The sequence below is a fragment of the Melospiza melodia genome, chromosome Z (assembly GCF_035770615.1).
Source record: "Melospiza melodia melodia isolate bMelMel2 chromosome Z, bMelMel2.pri, whole genome shotgun sequence".
NCBI classification, from domain to species: domain Eukaryota; kingdom Metazoa; phylum Chordata; class Aves; order Passeriformes; family Passerellidae; genus Melospiza; species Melospiza melodia.
This window is the reverse complement of record NC_086226.1, coordinates 80,640,027-80,663,893: the sequence shown is the minus strand read 5'-3', so window position 1 is coordinate 80,663,893 and position 23,867 is coordinate 80,640,027. Positions and strand designations below refer to the sequence as shown.

Below are 23,867 nucleotides of genomic sequence, written 5' to 3'. Positions count from 1 at the left end.
GCCAGCTGTTACAGAAGGTAAAAAACTCAAAGAAATAGTCAAGAATCCAGCTCCACTCACATGTAAAAATTAGTTCAGTTATTCAGCTCACAGTGACTAAACACTGAATGCAGCCTACCTGAATTAATTGCTCCATTTAGATACTTGCCTATAATTTGAATTGTCCAGGAACAGTACAGTCCACCTCAGCTAACATCCTCATGTTTGTTACGTCCCTTAAATTGTCAGTGTGTCTCCAGGGACTGGAATATGGATGCTCAATTCCATTAAATTTGGCCACACTCTCAGTTCATTGTGTGGGTAATGTGGGGAATTCCACTGACTTAATCTGGTGAAAATATACACCCACCTCCTCCGCTGGGAGCATGGAAATGAGTGTTTGCTGCCCAGCCACGTGGATGAGCTCATGTGAAAACACCATCACATGGACACATGTGCTCAGGGATGCTCCATCATGGGAACTGTCACATTGATAGCAAGAGCTGGAGGTTCCTCTGGCTCTAGTCCAGGGGGTTTTCCAGATGCCTTTGCTCCATCTAGGTCACCAAAAACTGATGCCTTGTGCAGGCTGCCCTAGAGCAGAGGCTGGAGAGAGCTAAAGAATAAATCAGGGATTTATTAAAAAGCCTCCATGGATGCACCTTGGGCAGCACCAGAGCCCAGCCAGGGCTGCACCTAAGATGAACCAAAATGGCCCCAAAATGAACCCAAAGTGAACCCAAATGGTCACAAAATGAACTCAAAATGGCCCCAAAATGCACGGCCGGGCACGGGGTCTGTCCCTGGGATCAGTTCTGCTCCATTTGCACCTTGCAGTTCATTGTCCCATTCCAGCTTGAGCCCAGGCAGTCCCACCCTGCTTGTTTTTCCCTCTCCAGCCCACGGGGTTTGTGCTCCTGGGCTGAGATTGGGATCATTTGTTCCCAAACTAGAGCAGGAATTGTTTTGTCTCCCTGCTCTGTACACGGAGCTCACCATCCCCTGATATGGACCCCAGACCCTCACACTGAAGCAGCACAGAATGTGAAAAATAGAAAAGCAAAAACCTGAGGCATCAGCGTGGCATGCAACACTTCTTCCAAAAAATATCATGGAGCTGACCTTTGTTAAAGAAGTAAATAATCCCACAAGTTTCACCAAGCAAAACACATTGCTGAGCACGAGTTTTGGATGGAATGCCATCTTTTGTCACCTAATTAATGAGTAAGGAACATACAGCTGGTGCATCACAGAGTGATTCATTAGAGTTGTTTGCTGGGTCCACAGCATCCTTTTAAAAATATTGAGGTATATCATGTTAGCTAATGATCCTGATAATCAGCAAAGTGTGTTTGTGTCAACTTCAAGACAAAATAAAGCCCTCCCACAGCTGACCCAAGCTCACCATAACCCCAGAAGGCAGCTGAAGTGATTTGAGAAAAGGCTAGTTTGTGTGAAGAATTATTCTTTGGGGGAGAATGAGATTCAGTCCTTTTCAGACAATCTGGTTTAAATGGGATGATAAATCAGATACCCTCTGCAGGCGTTCAGAGGGTCTCTGGGGATGGGAGCTGTGAGAGGCAGCCACAGAGCTCTCTGCAGTCAGGGAGAATTGTGAGATTTTCACTGCTGGACTTAGTTTAACATTTATATACAATATCACCTTAGCTCAATTCACAGCATTCCTTTGATACAAACTGCTCTGCTTCATGAAGTTTAACAATTCAATTCTGAACTCACGGTAAATCAAGTAGGAAGTCTGTCAAATTTATCATAAAGAGATAAATTAAAATGACCTTGTTGCAAGGCATGTCTCTTCTACACTGTCAAGAATTCCAAAAGCCACGTTGTGGTTCTCTTGTACAAAGCTTTTTATCTTGGATTTCTTTCATGTCTAATATTCTGTTGCCAAATCAATTAAGCCAGGTGATTGATTTTGCAGTCGAGATACATTCTCAAAGCTGGTATTTTATCATTCACATCAAAAAAACACCCTGTCAGTATTTCTGAGATTTGTTGACCTTTTGCCCATGTAAATAATTAATATGTAAACTATAAAAGAGATCATTAGAAATTTTACTGACTGTGTATTCTTGATTTATTGCAAAACTGATATTAATTTGCTGTGGTTGCCTGAAAAGATTCTGGTTACCCAGTGGCAAAGGAAAGCGTTTCCCATTTCAAAGCCCATAGAGTAACCAAAACCAGGAAAGTCTGCCTCAGGTAGAGGCCTGGACTGGATTTTGTGCTGACATTGCAGCAAATTCATTTTTAAAATATTCTTCTATTATTTAAAAGGCATTTACTTCTCTGATTGGAATTAAGATTTATGTCGAGGGCTTTTCTGAAACAAGACTGGGAGAGCTGGGGGTGAAGAGAAGGCTCCAGGGAAAGATCAGAGCCCCTTCCAGGCCCTAAAGGGGCTCCAGGAGAGCTGGAGAAGACCCACGGCTGGGGAGCTGGAACTTGGTGATCTTTAAAGCCCCTTAAAGCCCAAGCCAGTTTGTGATTCTATATTAAAACAGCCTAGAACAAGTCAGAATCCGTGGAAATATCCCCAAAACTGAAATGGACAGCTTTTTCACACAAAGAAGACCAAACCAGAACAAAATAAGCAAACAGAATATAGAAAAAAAAGAAAAAAACCCCAACAAAAAACCCCCCAAACAAATCAATAAAACAAAAAACCAGAAAACAGAACCCCCCCCAAAAAAATTCAAACCAAATGGAAAGTAAAAACAGCAACAACAACAACAAAAACATAAAAAAACTCGACAAAAAACTCAAAAAACCCCAAACCAAACAAAAGCCAAACCCCCCCCCCAAAAAAAAAAAAAAACTACCACAAAAAACCCCCATACAAACATATACAAAAGAAAGTAAGAGAAAGAAAACCCTCACAACACAAATAAATGGCAGTTGAAAGATATATAGAGCATGCACTATTATGATTATCAGCTAGCGACTGCATACTGGAAAATGTAGGGATTTGAGACATTAGACGTGATATGTGTTACAGCCTGCCCCTCAAGTAGCTGAAAGAAGAGAGATCCAACCAGGAAAATTCATGTTTGAAGCAACAAAGAGTTCAGATTTAAGGGTTTGATTTGCATGTGGGTTTATATTCTGAGGATCATTAACTCCACCACACATAACTAAAATCCTTGCACTCCAAGAATAAAGGTTATTAATCAAACACACTTAATAATGTAAGCAAGCCCTTCTCAGGGCTTTTCTGAGTTCTCTGCTTTCTTCTTCCACATCGTGGATGGCCTGTGATACCCACATGTGCTGCACAAATGTGTTGGGAAAAACTGCACAGGCCCTGTGGCAGATTTCCATTCCACCTTGAGCCATCATGCCAGCTATCCACTGGACAGAGCCTTTTTCCCGTGATGCCACAGCTGGAAAGGCCAGTGGCCACACATTTCTGGCCAGTTGACCTGATGCATAATATCTACTAGCAAAATTCAGTATACAGTGAAGGAATCTCCTGACTTCAAGGGACCCATGATAATTAACAAGTCAAAACCTTGTCCCTGCACAGACACCTCAAAATCCCACCCTGGGCATCCCTGGAGTGTTTCCCAAACTCTCCTGGAGCTCTGGCAGCTTTGGGGAGCCATTCTCTGGGGAGCCTGGGCAGTGCCCAGCACCCTCTGGGGAAGAACCTTTCCCTGGGCTCCATCCCAAATCCCTGGCCCAGCTCCAGCCCTTCCCTCAGGTGCTGCCAGTGTCCCAGGGAGCAGAGATCAGGGATCGGAGATGATCAGAGCTGCCCTTCCTCTCCCTCTCACGGGGAGCTGTAGCTGTGATGGCTCTGCCCTCAGCCTCCCTTCTCCACCTGAGCGCACCAAGTGCCCTCAGTGCTCCTCACACGGCCCCTCCACACCGTTCACCGTCCCCACGGCCTTCTCTGCACACTCCGACACTTTAACATCTGTTTTTATGTTGTGATGCCAGAACTGCACCAATATTCCAGGTGAGGCCGGCCCGGCCCAGAGCAGAGCAGGACAATCCCTGCCTGGCCCGGCCGGCCATGCTGGGCCTGGTGTCCCTGCTGGCTCCAGGACACTCTGCCACTGCCCTTTTTGATTGGAGGGTGTTTTCACAAACAGGATGAGGCTGCTAGGGTACATTCCTTGAGATTTTATTGCAGCATCAGCCTCATTACATGGCTGAGGCAGCAGCCAGCAACAGCCGAAGATTTCTTTGCTGCAGAGCGTTTTAAAAACATTCCAGCCAATAGCACATTGCTAAAGCTTACAGACAATTTTTCTAGCCAATCACTAAAAGCACATTTACACCTTCTTCACACAATGCTTGCTTGTCTTCTTTGTATCAGCGTTACACAATACTCCATTATTAAGCTTAAAACTTTCTACTATCTTGTTAGACATAGAATATCTTGTTTCATATTTTTCTGCAGTCCTAAGGTCTATCTTGGCTCAGTCTCAAATTCAAGCTATTGTTTAATGTCCTTGCTTGCTGTACTATTGTAACCTTTTCTACTTGCAGATGTCGCAGCTGCAGCTAGCTCTGAGTTTTCTGTTCTTTCTGTTTTTTAAAAAAAGCGTGCTTTTACAGCTTTCTGGAAATCATCTTACCTTTACTATTTCCCACAGCCAGGAGCCCCAGTCCCTTTCCCTGGCACTGCTTCCCAGCTGCTCATTCCCCAGTCTTTCCGTGCATCCAAAGTTACCCCATCCCAGGGGCAGAATCACAGTGGCTTTTAGAGCTTCCAGGAAGGAGTTACTGTGATGAGTGTGCAGAATGTGTCACAGATTTTATGTTAAAAGGAATGAGTGCTCTTGTTAAACCACTCCTGGCTGCAGTTGGGTGGCAGGGCACTCCAGAAACCATTCCCCACAGATGGTTTCCATGCAGCTGCCCTGTTTTGAAGACTAAAACCCATTGTTCTCTTGCACAGATGCAGGTTGATCCAAGCCAGCCATGCCAAGAGCCAAGTGGGCAAATTTAATGTACCAGTGTGCATGCAGTTGCATCACACAGATTTTCATCCCGTGCCCCTCCTGACACACATAAAATATGGTCCCTCCTTTGGAGAAAAATATCTGTTTGGGCTGTTCTAAACTTTAACACATTCCTTTTTATTCTGTGGGGGAGGGAGGGTTTAATATTCATCAAAATTAACTCTGTGAATAGCTTTAACAAATTATACTGCCAAAAAAATACTAACTGGGACAGTAATAAACTCCACCGTACAGTAGCCAGTTTTATGTGTAAGTATATCCTTGTGCCTCTGAGCATTGTAGAGCTGAAATTTGAAAACTCTTCCCTGTGTTTGACCAGTAGCTTGGACAGGAAAGGAAGGAGGAAGCATGTATCATTATTAGTTTGTGAAACTTCCAGAATTTAACTGAAAATGCGAAAGAAAGTAGGTAATCTGAAAGACATCTGAGAGAGATCACCGGTAAAGAATATAAAAACAAACAGCCACTGAAGGCTATTGGAAGAAAAGTCAGTAAAATGTCCCCAGAATTGAAGCCGTGTCAGGGGTCTGAAGGAAATGGCAGAACCAACACGTGTGGGAGTCCCTGGTGGCTTTGTCCCATTCACACAAGTCCAGGGAAACTTGTGTGGGGACTGACTGCCTGGAAAAAGGAAATTCTCTAACGAGGTGAAAAATGACAGGTTTTTCAGCTGAAAGTGGAGGATGTTTTGCTGATGGATCCTCTTACAACAAACGTGTGATGAGATTGGACAAGAGTGACACCAATTCTGGGGCAATTGGAAGGAGGTGTTTGTTTTCCTTGAAGTCCAAATAAATTTTGTGGTTAAAGCAGTAGGTACCGGAGCTGAGGCTTGCCCCTTCCTTGAAGATTTTATTTGATTCAGTAAGAGCCAGAAATTGCCTTAAAGTCCCAGGTAGGAAGTATAATATCCCAACCAATTTTGTTTCAGTCTTCTTTCAATTTGCTTGTATAGCATTGTTTATTCTTTTTATCCATACACAATTCAAATAGCTTTTTTATCCTTGTTGAGTTACTGATCTTAACAATTTCCCCATACATAGCGTTGAGATTCAAAGTCTAATTTTGCTGTATACTGAAAAAAAACCCTTTTCAATTTCCAACCTGCTGTCTTTCAGTATCTTTTAAATGTTTCATCCTTTGTCTATTACAATACTGGGAGAAAAGCAGATTTTGAATGCCTTGTGTACACCACTTGTTATTTTGCAGACGTTTGTTATGTGCCCTCTTACTTCTCCTGTGCAGCCAGTTAAAATTGTTGCCTTTTCTGTGCAGTGTGTTGGTTTTTCTTGCACTTTTAAATTGTCTCTCAATGGCTTTCTCAAAACCTTCTTTGTTCAGCAGTGTATTTTACAGCAGCAGTGACTTATAGTAAAGAGAAAGCTGTAAGGTTTATTTGTCAGAAGTTCTTGACATTCTGTATTCTTTAGGCAGCATTTTGTTGTTATGTTTTCTTCGGATTTTTATTTTTATTTTCTTTTGATTTCTCTTTCTGATTTTCTTCTGTTTCAACCAGAACTGGGTATGGGGCTGAGGCTTTTCTTAAGCAGGCCTTGGTAATTGCCGAGTTTCTTTCATAAGGTGCCATAGCAGGGGGAAAATAGGTCTTCCTGATTGCTTTGGGGTTTTATGGCAATATTAAAGTGAGGGGTTGGGCTCCTTCCAGCCCAGGCACTGACTGAATTACATAATGAATGGTGCTTTTAAGAAGATGTGTGTTTCTATGGTGTAAAAGTCACTTAGGCTGTCAATAGCCATTGTAAACTTTTTTTGTAGGCAGGTAAATCTGTCTTCCCCTAATTAGTGTCTTTCTTAAGGAGTAGTTTGTTTTGGTTTTTGGTTTGGTTTTTTTTTGTTGTTTTTTTTTTTTTTTTTTTGGGTTTTTTTTTTTTTTTTTTATGGTGGAAAGAAATTAATGTTCCAAAAATGCAGGAATTGCTGTTTGATTGCAAAGAGATTAAATTTGTTCATGTTCTGCATTAAAAATATAGCATATGGAGATGTTTTATACATACAAGTTTCTCTTTATATTTGAATTAAAAATAAAAAGTACTGAATGAAAGGAGGGAGTCCACTCTAAATTTGTGAATAATTATCCCATTGTAATGTCTACATCATACATTCCTATTTTTATAACAGAAATATTGTAATAAACTATTACAATAGTGAGGTTGCACTGAGTCCCAGGGAAGAGTTGGTGAACCACAGTAGAGAGGTGTATGGTTAGAGGAAGAGCACATGATAATTTTGGCTGGACAAAGCATCTATTTTCCTCTTTTTTTCCCACTTTTTGTGCCCATTTAGGGAGACACAGCAACCCATATTACAGCCACTATGATGGTTCAGGGTCAACAAAGCCACCTGAAGCTTTAAAAGAATAACTGTGTTCGGTCTTTGTTGCACCAGCAACTTTCTCACAGACACACCAGCACACTCCTGTGAGGAAGATAAAGAAATAAATGAAATTTTGAAATTAAATCTGATTGTTTAATGAGAGAGCGTTTATCAATTAGAATTTTGTCACACAGGGATTTGGTCTGGGAGCAGTTGTTAGGAAAAAAAAAAAAAGAAAAAAAAAAGACAACTTTTGTAATTCAGATATTTTTCTTGGTTTTGTTGTTTTGGTCCTGTAAAAGCTACTGTGCTCTGCCATCTGTATGTGTAGGTGTGTCAGGGATTCAGAATTAAAATATTGTATTTGTGTTTGGAACTCGTGCTGGCACATGGGTTTGCAGCTCCGTGTTAGTATAAAAAATATTGGTACTGCTCATTGAACTAGCTGAAAATTTTATGAGTGGCTTTATTGTTTGGAAATTGAACAATTCACATGGAAATTTTTTCTGAAAAATGAAAGAAGGAGAACAAATTCAGTTATGAGGGCTTGTTTTATACTACAGATCCAGTGAGAAGTTTGAAGTCAAAGAACTTAGAAGGAAGATCCAGGAGTACATTCAGTAGTCCAGCTACTCTTTAGAAATTAAAAGCAGTATTTTTTCATGTGGATACACTTTTGAGAAAAAGCGTTGTACAGAGGGAGAGAAGAATATTGCATCAGACTCATTGCCTGTGCAAGAAGAATTTCAAAAATCAGTATTTGTGCTTGAAGCTCAGTATAATGATAAAATGGTGTAATGGAAGAAACCAGTCTGCATCACAAATTAATCCCTTTGTATTCATAAAATATCTCAAGCAAAACCTACGGTGCTGTCACATTTTCATATGAATACCTAGGATTTTTCATGTAGTTTGCATTTATTCTGCACTTACTCTTAAGTGACATACAATTATTTCTGTAGATCACCTGGCTAAGACTTGTAGTTTGAGTCAGGAGTGTATTTTTAAAGAAAATCTCTTTATCATCTCTACTTATCATGTTTTGCTTTGTGTGACAGCAGGCTGAGAGCACAAGATCTGGATCCCTGTGAGATTAAAATAATCTAAAAGAAAATAGCCCAGCAGTCTGAAGTTCCTGGGATTTGACATACTGGGAATTTACTGAAACCATTCCAGTAGGCAAAAGGAAATTCAGTCCACCCAGACATTCTAGAATTTGTACAGAGAAAACATGCCTGAGACCTATGTGGGCATGTGCAGATGTGTTCTCAGCTCTGAAACTGCACACAAAATTCTGTAAGGCCAAGCTTCTTACAAACACGGGCATACTTTGCTTTTCTCAAAGTACACTGAAAACTATTAATGAGTCCTGTTTGTCTTCCTTTTCTTATCATGTGCTAAGCGTCTGATGCCATGAGACACACGTGGCTTTCTGTCTGTTGTGCTTTGGCTTGAGATTTGTTTGGTCCTCTGGTGGGATTGTCTGATTCTGCCAAAAAGTAATGATGCCCACCTCCACTGAAAATTCATCCCCATCAGACTTGTGTTCGAATCAGCTCGCCGGGATGCTCTGGAAGTGCACAAATTAACTGCACTCAGGGATTTTCAGTGGGATCAAGACACAGAGTGTGGCCAGTGCTAGCTGCTAGGGAGGTGAGGAAATGGGAACATGCAGAGGGGCATGAGTGGCATTAATTGTGGCTGCCCCTGGATCCCTGGAAGTGTGCAATGTAGGCACTGCACCATAAAGAGTATTTAAAATGTTACTTACCTCCAAATAATAGGTATCCTTTGTAATCTTGTCAGATCTCATTTTGCCCTCCCCACAAGTCAGTCAGGTGGCATCTGGCTCTGAAAATGTATTTATTGTGTGTGATCCTTTCATGTACCTAGCGGAGCTGTTTATGCACACAGTCTTGCAGTTTTTGCAGTTTACTTAAAAGCAACATTCTTTTCCATACCAGCAGTTGTCACTGTTAAAGAGAAATTAATCTGCTCCCTTCTCACCCTCTCCAATTTCTTTGTCGCTACATATTTAAGGGAGCTTCAGAATAATTCTGCAGAAGACATACACCAAAATTAGGAAGAGTGCAAGGCGAGGAGAGCCTTCGCCCTAATGTAAAATTAGGAGTTTAAAATGCTGATTTCTGACTTCTTTATGTTAATCATTGAACCTCCTGCCATTTCTCACCAAAAGTAGAGATTTTTACAGGAATTGTGGCACCCATACCATTAGATTATGATGCAGATTTTATGTGCACACTGGAAGACAGTATTTTTTCTTTCTGAACCAGGCAGTCTTTGCTGATGTGGTGGAGCTGCTGCATTCTTCTGTGGGGAGGGAGATGAGCTCTTGGGGTTTTCCTTTTCACCTCTGCAGAGGGGACAAGGAAATCACCCCAGCCCAAAAGGCAGAATTGGTGATGAGTGTTTCCCTTCTTGGTGACATTCACCAACCCGCAGTTGTAAATTAAATACAAGATCCATTAACAGTAAAACATACATGCATTTCTGATCAGCTAGGGGTCTGAATTTGAAAACCACCAGCAAAGAGTTGAAGTTACCCTCTATGTAGCACATATATGTGCACTTATGCAAGTGCCTGAAACAAATATTTTTGATTGTTTAAATAGATTTATACACATTGGCCATAAATGAGTACACTTCGCCCTGTGTATATCAAATAAAGACATGTGAAAAAAAACCCCCATAATTATTCGGTTTTGTCATTTTAGAACATCCATCTTTGTATCTTCCTGGACTTGTTTGTCTAGTGACATTTTTAAAAACCTGTGCCATAGCCATGCTCACTTAAAAACAATGCAACCCTACCCTTACTCTATTCTGAAATGCATAAACAACTGCATTTTGAAGGGATACAATTTTTCTGGGATGTATGAAGGGAAATAATGCTAATTTACTGATTTAGGGTCAAACTAATTGTGAAAATAATTGGACTTATTGCCACGTGACCACCTACACTCCTCTAGCAAATCATCCAGTTGCTCCAATGCTCCATAATTTAACTTATTCCAGAAGCTGAGATTTTTGGAGCATTGCTTGTAATGAAAAATGATTCACCAGTTGAATCCCTTTTTAATAAGATTTTTTTTTCTCTTTTCCTCAACTACAGTTTAAATGATTTGTCAAATGCTTGTTATATAAATAGCCAATTATTTTAATAAGGTTCATTGGAAACGCCAGGAATAGTTGCCCTGAAGATGTACTTCTACAGTGTAAAATTAAATGGTAAGTTACTTAATGGGACGAAGGTTTTCATGCCAGTATTCATTAAAAGTAATTAAAAATGAAAAATCTGCTTCAATACATATTAAAACTTTTAAAGTACCAACACCTTTAAAACTAATAAGGAACATCCTGGCTAGGCTATTGCAAAAATCCATTAGATTAAAATTAACTCAGATGAAAAGCCATTAAATAGGCATTTAAACAGGTAAATAGAAGATCAGGAAATACTGACTAGTCCAGTGTTGGAAGTATGACTCCACAGAGAACATTGTAATAACTTTTCAGTGGCTATAAGGAAAAGATAAGTATTTTGCATAATAGAGAGTAGATACCTATGCTGAGTATAATTTCACTGCATCGTCTATTTTATGAGAGTTCTCAAAATTGAAACAGGGATGAAAAATTATGTAAAAATACAAAAAAAAAAAATCTTGTCAACAGCATGAGATATATCACTACTGTGGCAACATTTGTTGTAGAGCCCTGTCTGATTTTAAACCCTTTGAAGTAGACAATTTAAAGTAGAAATGTATTCTAGAATACACTTAACTGTGTCTTTTCCTTTATTTTTTTTAAATTATTGTTTTTCCAGTAGTTTTACATTTAATCCTAGCATTCTGAAACCTGTGAATACAGTTACATTATTGTATGGAAATGAAATCACTTCAAAACTTTAAATTTAATTTTGAATATTTTTTTAAGTAAGGGTAGCATAGGTAAGTGCAACAATGTAATGCAAAGAACAATAGGAAAATGCTATAGACAATAAATTGATTTTAAACTGGACTTCTAAATACATGCCTCTATTAATTTCACTGCTACTATGACACAATATCTGTAACTATAATATTGAACAGAAGTGTAAATGGCAGGTGGAAAAGATGAAAAATTAAATGGTGGAGAAAGAAATTAGTCATCCTAAAAAATGCTAGTTTGTCTAAATTAAGGATTTTACTTCCCATATGCAATTTAAGAAAGTATAAATTAAAATAAAGATAGTCTTTCCTTTTTATTTTCTCAGAGCCTGGATTTTTACAAATCAAAATGAAGAGGATCTAGCTATATATTAGACCCAATAGGAAGGGAAATAACACTGAATTGTTAACAGGTGGCATGAAATATCTTCTTTTATTTTTTAAGAAGTCTAGTTAGAGAAGTATGTTTGAAAATGTGTGCCCAAGAAGAGATAAAATTGCTTTGAAAAAAGAATGTGAGAATGGTTGGAGAAGCAGTTTCTGAAGGAATTCTAGGCAGGAGCTCCAGGATAATATAATATAAAATACAAAAATATTTGTAGTGAATGTTTCATGAAGAATCCTGACAGACAGCCCTGTGGTGGATTATCCCAGGTTTCAATATTTTTAAAGAAAACCCAAAATACTTCCCAAAACAGTTGTGTTTCAAAATAAAACTGTTATATAGCTGACAATGTGCTCAAGTGTCTTTGCTTTTGGAAGCTGGTGTGACATAGTGTGGACGAAAAGATAATAGGGAATAATTACAGTAATAATTACAGGAATTATTCCTGTATATACAGAATTATTCTGTATATACAGAATAATTACATTTTCCTCCTCCTGTAAAAATACAGGAGGAGGAAAAAGCTTTATATGGAATTATGAGATCAGGGGCAATACAATGCTTAACCTCTAAGTGTGGAAGAGCAAGAGGTCGGTACTTTTTTGTCTCCAGTGTAAAGCAGTTTTTCTCTCTTTTTGAGGATCACAAAAGAAGGATATCTGAATAGTGAATCCCTTCAGCATGGCACATAGCACTTCAAGTTTCCTGCAGGTTCTTTTGGCTCTCAGTGTTTTCAGAGCCTTCTGTGGTCAGGAAACTGGCTTTGAAAAAGCAAAGGAAACCTCTGAATTCTAACAGATGCCGGTCCTGCGTGGAATGTTAACACATCCAATTCAGATATTTAATATATAGTATATACTAAATTCCCGTATTTCACAGGAATATGCCACATTATTTGTAAAAGTTTCACACCAGTGTTGAGCCAAACTCGTGCTAGTGCTTGTCTTTGCATAATCCTAATTAAGTCAAGGATCAGTTATAGCTGAAGCTACAGTTTATCTGTTTATGTAAATTACAAACAAACATTCATTTGGAACATGTTAGAGACCTTCTTAAACCTCTAATTAAGACTATTAAGATAAATTATTATTGTGACAATTATATATACATTCCATATCTTTAGCCAAAAATTGAAGGTCATCCACCTGTGCTTTTTCTGATGCATTTTCATTCTGTTTAGACACATTTATTTACTTATTTATTTATTAGCTTTCTAGGGAAAAAACCCAAAACAGCAAGTTAATCTAATTTAGGAGATCTTTACAGTTTAGGCTTGTTTTTATAAATGGTATGAATATGAGGAAGAATGCTTTGATTTGGGGTTTTTTTTTGGTAAACATTTTAACTAAAATATTTTACTCTTAAAGAAGATGTGTATTTCTATATGTGAATTGCTGCAATCCTTCAAATTTTATCATATCACTGAGTAGCTCACTGTTAAGATAATTTTATTAAATTTCAGTTTCTCATGAGCCAGACTATTTGCCAAATAAAACCAATATAATTTCATTCTTTTCAATGGAGTTCTGCCATTCAGTATTTCTTAAAAATATTTGGTCCTTGAGCAATAAAATATTTGGTGCAAATAAAAAATAAGAGCGTATAAGCCGAGTTTCATAATATTAGGAAATTAATAATAAAAACTTTGAATATCTGAAAGATCAAGCTTGAATGATAACAAGGTACTACAAAATTCTGCAAGCAAGATCATACATTTTCTGTGAACTTAGGGATATGGTTTTGACGTGTGTAATTTAATCATTCAGGACCGATACACAATAAAGAAAAGACACCTAGAATGCATTTTAAAAAGCTATAAAGAACCATCAAGCAACTACAAGAATAGCTTAACTTAAACCCCAAAGAAAGATAATTAAAGATATTAAAACTTTAAGATAATTACTCCATATTATCTTTTTGTCCACATTATGTCATACCAGCTTCCAAAAGTAAAGATATTTGAGCACATTGTCAGCTATATAACAGTTTTATTTTGAAGCACAAATGTGTAGGGAAATATTTTGGGTTTTCTTTGAAAATATTGAAACCTGGGGCACAGGAGGGAGTGTGAAGTTAACTCACATTGGGAGTTGCTCTTTATCCAATGTATGGCTGTGGGTCTTCACAGAAGCCAATTATGAAACAGATATAGCTAGATCAATTTTGTTCCTAGATTGTACTAAATGGTATCCTAAATTGACTTTGTTATGGGAAAGAAAAATATTTGCAACATTTATAAAGGATAAATGGATTTTGTTGGATCAATTCTCCTAATAAAGGCCATGCTGGCTTCCAGTGAAGACTCTTGAACAAAAATGCTGTTTCTGCGATTGGCCAACCACTTAATCATGATAGAAGACTGATTTTAAAACATGACTTAAGGCTGAGATGAGCAGCCTGAGTGTGATCCAGAAGCCAAAATGAGAACAAAACCAAAATATAAGGAAGGAATGTTCTGGTCAGCAGGAGAGAGCTTCAGGAAGCCTGCATGGCAAAAGGCAGTGCTGGACCAGAAACAAGGGCTCAGGTGGCAGGAACCAGGAATTTGGGCTGTGAAAAGAACAAACAGGCAGGGGACAGGAACAAGACACTGGTGTGAACTCACAGGCAAAGCACAAGGTGTGTTGGCCAAAAAAAAAAACGCAGATAAATTGAGCTCATTGGTCCCTCCTTCAGAAAAAAAAGTCAGGTTTGTACCAAGTAGCTTGCTGAAGGACTCAAAGGGCTTTATGTAAGAGTTAAATTTTTAATTATGAGAGCTGCATAATTTAAATGCCCATTTCATGGGGGGTGATTTTTCAGGAAAATATGTGTGACTGTATTTAACAGGTAAAACCCAAAATGAGGGCTAGGCATTTTTAATAATATTGCATTTGCAAGTAGTTGTTTTATCAATGTTTTATTAAATACTTAGAGGATTAAATAAGTATCTATATGTATATAAAATCCATCAAAGGAAGAGAAAACCACAGAAATCTGCCCCTTGATGGTTTTCCAAGTCGCTATGTGACATAGCCAAGCTCTCTGCTACTTTCCTACTTTGTTCTGGGGTGCAACACAACTGTGCTTCAAACAGAAGTCTGCTTAATAGCTTTGTGATTATGGATTGATATTAGGAGATAGGAAATTTAAATTTAATCATCTGCAGCATAAAAAGAAACCTTAGCATAGGCTTTATTTCCTAATCAACTCTCTCAGCCCTTCAAGCTATATCTTTCAAGGAACAAACTGTTTACAGAAAACTTCAGTTTTCCTGTTCCTGCATCATCCTGAATTTCAGAATCCCTCTTCAGTAGAGAAATCATGAGGGGTTGGGCATTTGGGTTTTTTGAGGCTGGGGGTTTTGGAGTGGTTTTGTTTGGGTTTTTTTGTCTCGTTTTGTTTGGGTTGGGGATGTTTTTGTTCTCCTTTGCTTTCTTCAGTTTGTTGGGTATTGCAGTTCCTCTTGGTTTTCTTTCATTTCCTTTACTGTTGCTTGTTTGTTTGTTGTTTTTTATCTAACTGAACACTATCTAGAGATCCAGACCTTCCCTCTGTCTTTTGATGAGTCCTTTTCACTCAGTGTTTATCAGTTCCACCGCCTCCCTCTGTGAGGAACTCAGATTTCTCTGGCAGCACCCAGGTCTCTGCATTTTGTTTAGTGCAAAGCAAAAGGATCTGCCTTGAGGCTAAGACCTAACCTTACCTGAAAAATTATGAGCATCCTGCAGTGATTTTTACTGTGCATTATTAATTTACATAAAAAGAAAACCTTTATCCTTCTTATGTAGGTAGATTATGTGGTTGGTGAAGAATTAGAATCTGATAACAGAGAGTTTTCTGCATGAGTCTTTATTGTCTGTAGGAGCAACTTCCCAAGAAACTCTGGTATTTTAAAATTTCTAGTGAAATTTACTTCTTGTCATGGTAACATAACAAAGTTTATGTTTTCCAGAAGGAAGGAACACACCAGCTGGTGTAAAGTGTGTTATCAGAATTGGCACATCTGGGAATTTGAACATAAAGTCACCACAATTCATAGAAACCACCCTTAATTAAATATTCTTCTTCTGCATGTTCAGTCAAATTAAATAATAACGGGAAAATATGTAATTCTGTAGAAATTATTATTCAACACAAGGTAAAGAATGTTTTTCTATTCTTTAACAGGGTTTAGTTGATTTTCTTTTCAACTGAGCATGTCAGGCATGATGCGATGACCAGCCTTACCTCATTCTTTCACCAAATATGACATATTTGTTTGAACTGATGGGATTCAAGTTTCTGAAATTACTGGAAAAAATCATTGTAGAAACCAAGTAACAAAGATAATAATTACCGACTTCCATCTTTCTGCTCTGATCCTTGCTTATTGGAATATGAGGGTTGTTTTAAAAGGATGTGGTGCTCCAAGCTCAGTTTATATTTCTCCATCACCACACAGACAATATGGAATATTCTGGAAAGCTGTGCATTTTATCCTCCTATTTCAGGAAGAATGGAATAATAGGAAAAAAAAATCTTGAGAGGATACTGTCTTTACACAGAAAAGCTTTTAAGAGGATAAATTACCACCTGCATAGTGGGAGATAGTTCATATGTTCACTTAATGTTTTTTAGTTCAGAGTGACCTTGGTTTTTTTTACCCCACAAATGTGTTAGCCTGTATTAAAATGATGAATAACCTGATAAAAATGTAAGGTTAATGGGCTTTGCTTAAAAAGGCAAATAGGGAGCTGAAGAACCTTGTTAAATTTTATAAATACATATAAAGAATTTAATTTAGAACTGAGCAGGTCTGCTCTTTGGTCATTTCCCTTGGCAGGTATTATTTCTTGAACTCTAAGCTGTTACTCCTCTTGCTCAACTTTAATAGAAAAAATTCAGCTGACTCTAAAGTTTTATTATTGCCAGTAGGTAATATCTTTAAAAGCGAGAAATAGAAAAACATGAGGGGTTAAAAAGAGGCCCAGGGATCCATTGCCACCAATAATTTTAGCATAAAAATCTGAAAACCTTCCTATTTCACAGAAAACCTGTATCTGCATTTCTCTTCACAGCAATGGGAAGATTATCCTATTCACTGTATAAAACACTGATTTTTTGAATACAGATTCCTGGAAAATGAGAAAAAAAGAAAATCAAGTTGAAACTACAGAAGTCACATATCCAAACTACCAAGTCTCAAGAAACTTTGTTGACAGAACTGAATTCTGCTTCTCCTGAGCAAAGCTGTGTTGCATAAGATTTAGACATTTTCGTAGCATTTTCTTTAGTTAGTGGATGCCAGCAAAAGCAAAAAAAAAAAACAAAAAACAAAAAAACAAACAAAAAAAAATCCAAAAAAACTCCAACCAAACAAACAAAGGCATTTTGGGGGCAGAAACAGATTCAACACAACAGCAAGGAGCATGACTTCAATTCCCCGTGATTTCCCCTATTATCTACCATGTTTTCTACCATATCTACCACATCCTGTATCCTCTTTAAAATATTTAACTTCAAAAGTGCAGTCCTTTTAAAATGGTGTGTAAAAACTATACAACATTTCCAGTCCATGCAGACTAAATATAAATGTGGAGACTGAGAACTTTAATTATGATGCATCAATACAATCCCCATGCCTATTTAATGTTGACTGAAAAATTCTATGTCACACTTGAGAAAAGGAATCTGATATTACACCTAAGGTTGCTACACTGAAAAACACAGGGGAGTTTTATTCTTGCAGAGTTTGACAAAGTGCACTGAAAAAGAGGAACTCAAGTGAGATTACCCACCTTTTCTGTCTTTTGAATTTAAAGCAATTTGCTGGCTTCTAGATTGAGTTATTACCTTCAATTTGCCCACTAACTCATTCACAGAAAGGGAATTTTTTTAGATGATTAAACAGCCTTGTCAATTAGATGTTTAATGAATTTGAGATGAACTGAGACGCATCCTTAACTGGCATCTGTTGATACAGAAGTAACTACTTTCCTTGAAGTTGCAAGAATCTCTACTGATTGCTCCATTAGAACTACTACAATTTGGTTTTTTTTCAATTTTTTTTCAGGCCAAACTTTTGGCCCTTTTATCATCTGGAAGTTACAGTGGAAATCATTGAGCAAGACTTTGAATTATATTGTACTATAGGACACAATAAAACTTCTATCTCGTTTTTTCTTCTTTTTTAAAAATTCTTTTTAAACATGTGCATATTGCTTTTACCATTTCTCTCCTAATCATGGCATCCTTTTGTGTGATTCCTGCAGATGTGAATGAATGTGAAGCTGAACCCTGCAGGAATGGTGGAATCTGCACAGATCTTGTGGCCAACTATTCCTGTGAATGTCCAGGTGAATTTATGGGAAGGAACTGCCAGCAGAGTAAGTACAGCATGGTTTAAAACCATTATTTTTTAATAATATAATATAATATAATATAATATAATATAATATAATATAATATAATATAATATAATATAATATAATATAATATAATATAATATAATATAATATAATATAATATAATATAATATAATATAATATAATATAATATAATATAATATAATATAATATAATATAATATAATATAATATATAAGATTCTATTTTTACGGGGAAAATAAACAAAACCAAAACACTTTAATTTACTGTGAAAATACTTCTTTACAGAAGTATTTTATATATATATATATATATAAAGAAACCTCAAAATAGCCAACTTATTCCCTTCAAAACTGAGGGAATTTCAGAGAGCAAATCTGTCACACATTCAAGTAAAGCATCTGAAATGATGGACACATTTTCAAAATGTATAATAAGTATCTATTGTTAAAGAAGAAGTAAAATAATGTAATTTAGAATAAAAACAGAAAAATACTATTCAGGCTGAGGTTTCATCTCATCAAAAATCCTGTCCTCAGCAATGTTTTGGCAGAAATCAACAAATGTAGGAAAGGGGCAAAAATATCTGTTATTTGCTCTGACATTTCTCTAGCCCCTGATATCTGAACCACTGCTTTGTGGGGAAGTCATTAATAGAATTAACAATCATTAATGGATTTGTCCTGGGAAAAACTTCACATGATTTTTTCAATAGCATTGACTATGGATGCACCATAAAGGTCTGATTCCTAAAGTTCTTCATGTATGATAGACTAGGTAATCCTGAAGACCAAAAATGACAAAAACAGAATAAACTGCTTTGGCACAAATTGCAATGTACCTTAATATTTAGGTATTAGAGGTTGTTGGGTTTTAAATGAGAGCCTGGGTGTTTTAGTAAAACAAAATATGTTAAAATTATGGTGTTGTGGGTAAAGCTAATATAGTTCCAATGTCTTGCCATAAAAAGAAATAGGAAAGTATTTGACAGTTGGCTTTAGTTGGGTTTGGGTTTTACATTCAGAATACCTGAAATACTAGGCTAATCCACATTGAAGAAAAGGAGCTTCTAGTGCAAGGAAAATCCTACTTCATGTAGCAAAAAAAAAAAGAAAAAAAGGTGTTATAAGTTGAATCATAAATAAATGAAAACATAACAAAAGCTGGAAAATATCAAATATCATAACAAAAGCTGAAAACATAACAGAGATGAAAAATATTATTCTTTTTCCTGCATTTACATTGTGGATGTATGGGGGAGAATGACAATGGGAAACAGGATGGACCAATAACAACAAATGTTTATTTGAAGTGGCTTCACTGAATTCCCAGATTTATACACAGCAGAAAAATATTTGAGGCACGCAACATAATGTGTATGTAGTTCTAGAGAGGAATAAAAGATGAAGATTTGCTTTGAGAAAGTCACAGGTCTCTGTGGCTGCCTGAAAGGATTTATTAAAAAAAAAAAAAAAAAAAACAACCAAAGCTATTAAAGTGTTTTTCAGAATTTGCTGGTGAAGCAATTCATGCATTTCCTTATTAGGTGCAATTGAATTGCCATTTGGAATTCTACCAGGAATCTCACCCATCTCTTCAGAGTTTATCCCTTCTTTATTTTGGCTGCATCATGAGCACTGCTCAGATAATAGATCACATCAGCTCAATCTCCTGTTTTGCTGGGCATGGGGTAGTCAGAGCTATTACTTAAGTGATCATTGCATTTCCTGAACCATCATCTGTTATTTTATATTCCTTTTTTTTAGATAGATGTATATGTAGCAATATGCAAAAATAACTTTGTGTGTGAAGCTGCATATCTCCTATATTAAACTGAATTAAGTTTTATGTGTGTGTATCTATAAGCACAAACACACATTTGTGGTTTTGAGAGCATATAGGAGAAAGTATATATATGTACAAAAAAATTGAAGCTTTCCAGTTTATTGAAATAGTGAAAGAACTCTGCTGCTCTATTGCAAAATGTGTTATCCACACTCTGTATTTCTGGGTCTTATTTTGAAGAATTCATACTGATGTAAATATAAATATATAACTGATGTAAATATAAATATATATAGTAATGTAAATATAAATATAAATAGTTTACCATCTCTATAACTTGCACTATACCATTTTCTATAGCTGGGCTTGAAAATACTTTTTTTTTCCCCCATTAGAAGTTTGGTTATGTCATCACACTTAATTACGTAATTACAAGTAGTTATTACACATTCTAATTACACCATCAAAGTTTTGCACATATTTACAGTAATCATATAATTAAATACTGTTATGCTAATTACGTAAATTACTGACTGCTGTCTCAGAATTACCTCACAACGCTCAAAGATTCCTGAGTCACATCACAGAATATGTAAAATATCCTTGATGTAGAATTAAAATAAACCTGCAAACTTGGATCATACAAGCTGTTTTACAGGATGCATTTATAATAATTTATCTAGTTTTTTATAGCCCAAATATCACTGTTGTGCAACAAGGATTTGTCATGTTACTCATCAGCCTCCTGTATTTTGTGCCAGACCCTTTTTCCTACACCTCCACCTAGGTTTTCCCTCTTATTTAATTCCACCATTTGACTTCACCACAATTAATTCCTCTTAGCCAATCCCCCAGATAACTCCCTTCCATTTTATCTCATGTGTGGCACTTTTCAGTTGTGAGACAACTGTTGTGCTGCACCCAGATCCTGGGATCCTTGTGTGACACCCCACTCAAATCCTTCTGAGCAGTCCCAAAAGCCTCTGGAATAACTAGTGCAGCTGGTCTCAGCTGGCCTGAGAAGGAAAGGGTTGAAACTGAACACTAAAATGAGATTTTAACCATATTTGGACCACCTTAACCATCCTCTGAGTCTGTTTCTGGCATGGATGAGATTCAGACTTGTTTATATTCAGTTTCTTTTTCCTTTCCTTTCCTTTCCTTTCCTTTCCTTTCCTTTCCTTTCCTTTCCTTTCCTTTCCTTTCCTTTCCTTTCCTTTCCTTTCCTTTCCTTTCCTTTCCTTTCCTTTCCTTTCCTTTCCTTTCCTTTCCTTTCCTTTCCTTTCCTTTCCTTTCCTTTCCTTTCCTTTCCTTTCCTTTCCTTTCCTTTCCTTTCCTTTTCTCTCCCTCTCTCTCTCTCTATCTTTCTTTTTCTCTCCTATTAGCTATGGCTGGTTTTAGCCATTCAGGCATAAATGGTATTTAAACCAGCTGCTTCTCATTTAAAGCAGAAATGAGGACGAGGCAAAATCAGGGTAAAGTGGAGTGTGAGAGCACTGACAGCCTGAAAACAAATTCAGCCATTCTGGAATGAGCTTATCAGCTTGCTAAGAGACACTTCAACAAACATCTGGTATTTACAGAATCTGCCTGCAGATGTTTAGCAAACACAGAATGGGAAGCAAGCACCTTTTCCCATCTTCTGAATGTAAAATTTAACCTATTTTGATTCCATATTACTTCCCAGATTTCTAAGGCCCCAGAATTTCCTTGATGCAGCTGCATCTCTTTCTGCTCTCCCACTCTCTGAAGCAATTTCTTGCTCCTGTGTTGAATTAAATCAATTATGATCATGTTCATTTCAACTTTCCTTAGTCTTGGAGTATCCATAAATAAAATACTGTTTCCAAGACAGTTTCTCCTGTGGTTGGAGGGTTTTTTGGTTTTTTCTTTTTTTTCTTTTTTTTTTTTTTTTTTTTTTTTTAATTTTGTGGATCACAGCATTCTCTTGCAGGCACTTTCATCACGGTCAGGATGCTGACATTACTCAGTGCAAATCTGTATTGTTAAAATCTCCCATGATCAGCGTGGGTGGAGAATTGCAGAAATATGTAAGCATTTGCACAGGTGACTTTTTTGATCACTTTCCCTTCCATTTTAATGTTTTTAATCTTGGCAGTGGACAACTTACAGTTCCACCACTGTGCATCCTGGAGCTCTGTTTTGCTAAATGCCAGGAGTTTCTGCCATTAAAGCATATGGCAATTCTTCCTATGTTTCTTTCTTTAAATATCTAGATCAAAATAGTCACTATAAATATTTCTTTACATATACTGTGGCCCCTTCACCTCCTTTTCTGTGGATTCAACATGCCCATATGTAGGAGAACTGCATTCAAAGCAAGCGCAGCAATTTATTTATTTGTCTGGCATGTCAGAAATCCTGCTAAGCGGTGTACCTCCACCTTGTTTTCACTGATTTCCTCTGCTTTTATGGTTTAGTACACTGTTGTGTTTCTCTTGCTCTTGGTTGCCTCCTGCCTTCCTCTCTGTGGAAATCAAAGTGGCGTTTTCTTTCCATTCACATGAAAATGCCTGTCTTTTTAGCTTAAAAAATTATCTGAAGATATGACAGATCTAGGCATAAAGAGATGTTCAAGACTCCTGCTTACATGCAGCTTTACACTCCCAGACTAGATGGCTTCATCCAAAGCACACTAATACATTATGATTTTAGAATTTTCCTTCTCTCAAAATTATACCTGGGGCATGACCCTGCAGCTCACATGATTTATAGTATGGGATAAATAACTATTTTACAGTATCTTTTCTAACAGACCCTTATTCCTTTTTCATGCCACCTGTATTAAACTTCTGTGTCCTCAAGGCAGAGTGTTGGGCATTTTTGGCTTCAGATGCTCGTCCTTTGAACTCCTCAGCTTGATGCTCATAGTCTTGGGTGAATTTTGGGTATTTCTGTCTTACAGATGAAGCTCTGACCAGCCCTGGCCCAGCAGGGCCCAGGGCTGATAAATCCTCCATGCTTAGGTTCAGAAAAACCCTACTCAAAACAGGCATAAGGGCTTAAAAAGTGCACAGGCAAAATGAAACCATTTATGAAACATGAAAAAGCTGTGATTTCTGGGGAAATTGCTGGGAAAAATTTTGCCTTCCAGGAAATCTCTGTTTTCAAAATATGGATAGAAATCGGAATTTCACCACTTTCTGAAATCAATGAATGTGGTTAGGGGCTTTGTGGTGAAGTCAGGTCATGGAATTGACCTGTTAAAATTAAGCTGCTAAGAACTGAATGGTAAGGGAGACCCCATTGCATATGTGAGTTATTTCCAGATTACCTGCTGGGGAACCTTGGTTTCAAGGCCTGAGATTCTTTGTTCACCTTCAGTAACGTCTTGGTTTGAAAAGCCAGGTGTCTGCTGAGGAAGGCAGGAGCCTCCCCTGAAATGGAAAATGTAAATCCCTCTCTCTGAATTATTCTAAGTTTGAAATTAAGGGGCTCTCAGGCAAAGATATGGGAGTAGGAGTAACAGTTCTGCGCTAGGAAAATTAAAAATATGAATGCAATAGTACAAAAACAAACGACTGACAGGGTCAGTGGTAGAACAGTCCCTGCCCCCTGAGTGCCAGGGGGTGCCCCAGCCCCATCCCACGGGGGCTCAGCCCTCCTGCAGCCCCAGCTGTGGCTCTGCTGCAGCAGGGATCCTGCACAAGGGGGGAGTTTTCCTCTGCAGCTCCAGGGCTGCTGCAGATGGGCCTGGGCTCCCTCTGGCCATGCAGGGCAGCAGAAAGCTGCTCCTCTGGCAGTGCAGGGGGCAAAGGCTGCTGGGGTGTCCCAAAGCTCAGATTGGATCCAGGCAGGAATGCTTGGCTCCTCCCCTGGGCGGGGCATCTCCCCGTGGGATGGTGGGATTGGATCAGCCCTGCAGGGACACTCCCTGGCCATGGACAGAAGGTGATTAATAATGAATGGGCCATGGACAGAAGGTGATTAATAATGAATGGACCATGGACAGCAGAGAGCTCCTGGAGGGAGGATTGGCTGTGGGAGAGATAAAGAAAACTGACCCGTGAACAGGAGAGAACTGCCCCACCTCTGGCAGGTGGGAATAGAGCACACATCTTGCATTTCCAACCTAAAAC

The 23,867-nt window shown here is 37.8% G+C and overlaps 1 protein-coding gene across 2 annotated transcripts in view; it reads left to right on the top strand.

Moving 5' to 3' along the window:
* EDIL3 (EGF like repeats and discoidin domains 3) overlaps positions 1–23,867 on the top strand; it is a 235,995-nt gene that overhangs the window by 117,851 nt on the left and 94,277 nt on the right. For both annotated transcript variants that reach the window (XM_063180903.1, XM_063180902.1), the window contains one exon: positions 17,870–17,983. In XM_063180903.1, coding sequence (XP_063036973.1) covers positions 17,870–17,983 — 114 coding nt within the window. The remainder of the gene's footprint in view (positions 1–17,869; positions 17,984–23,867) is intronic.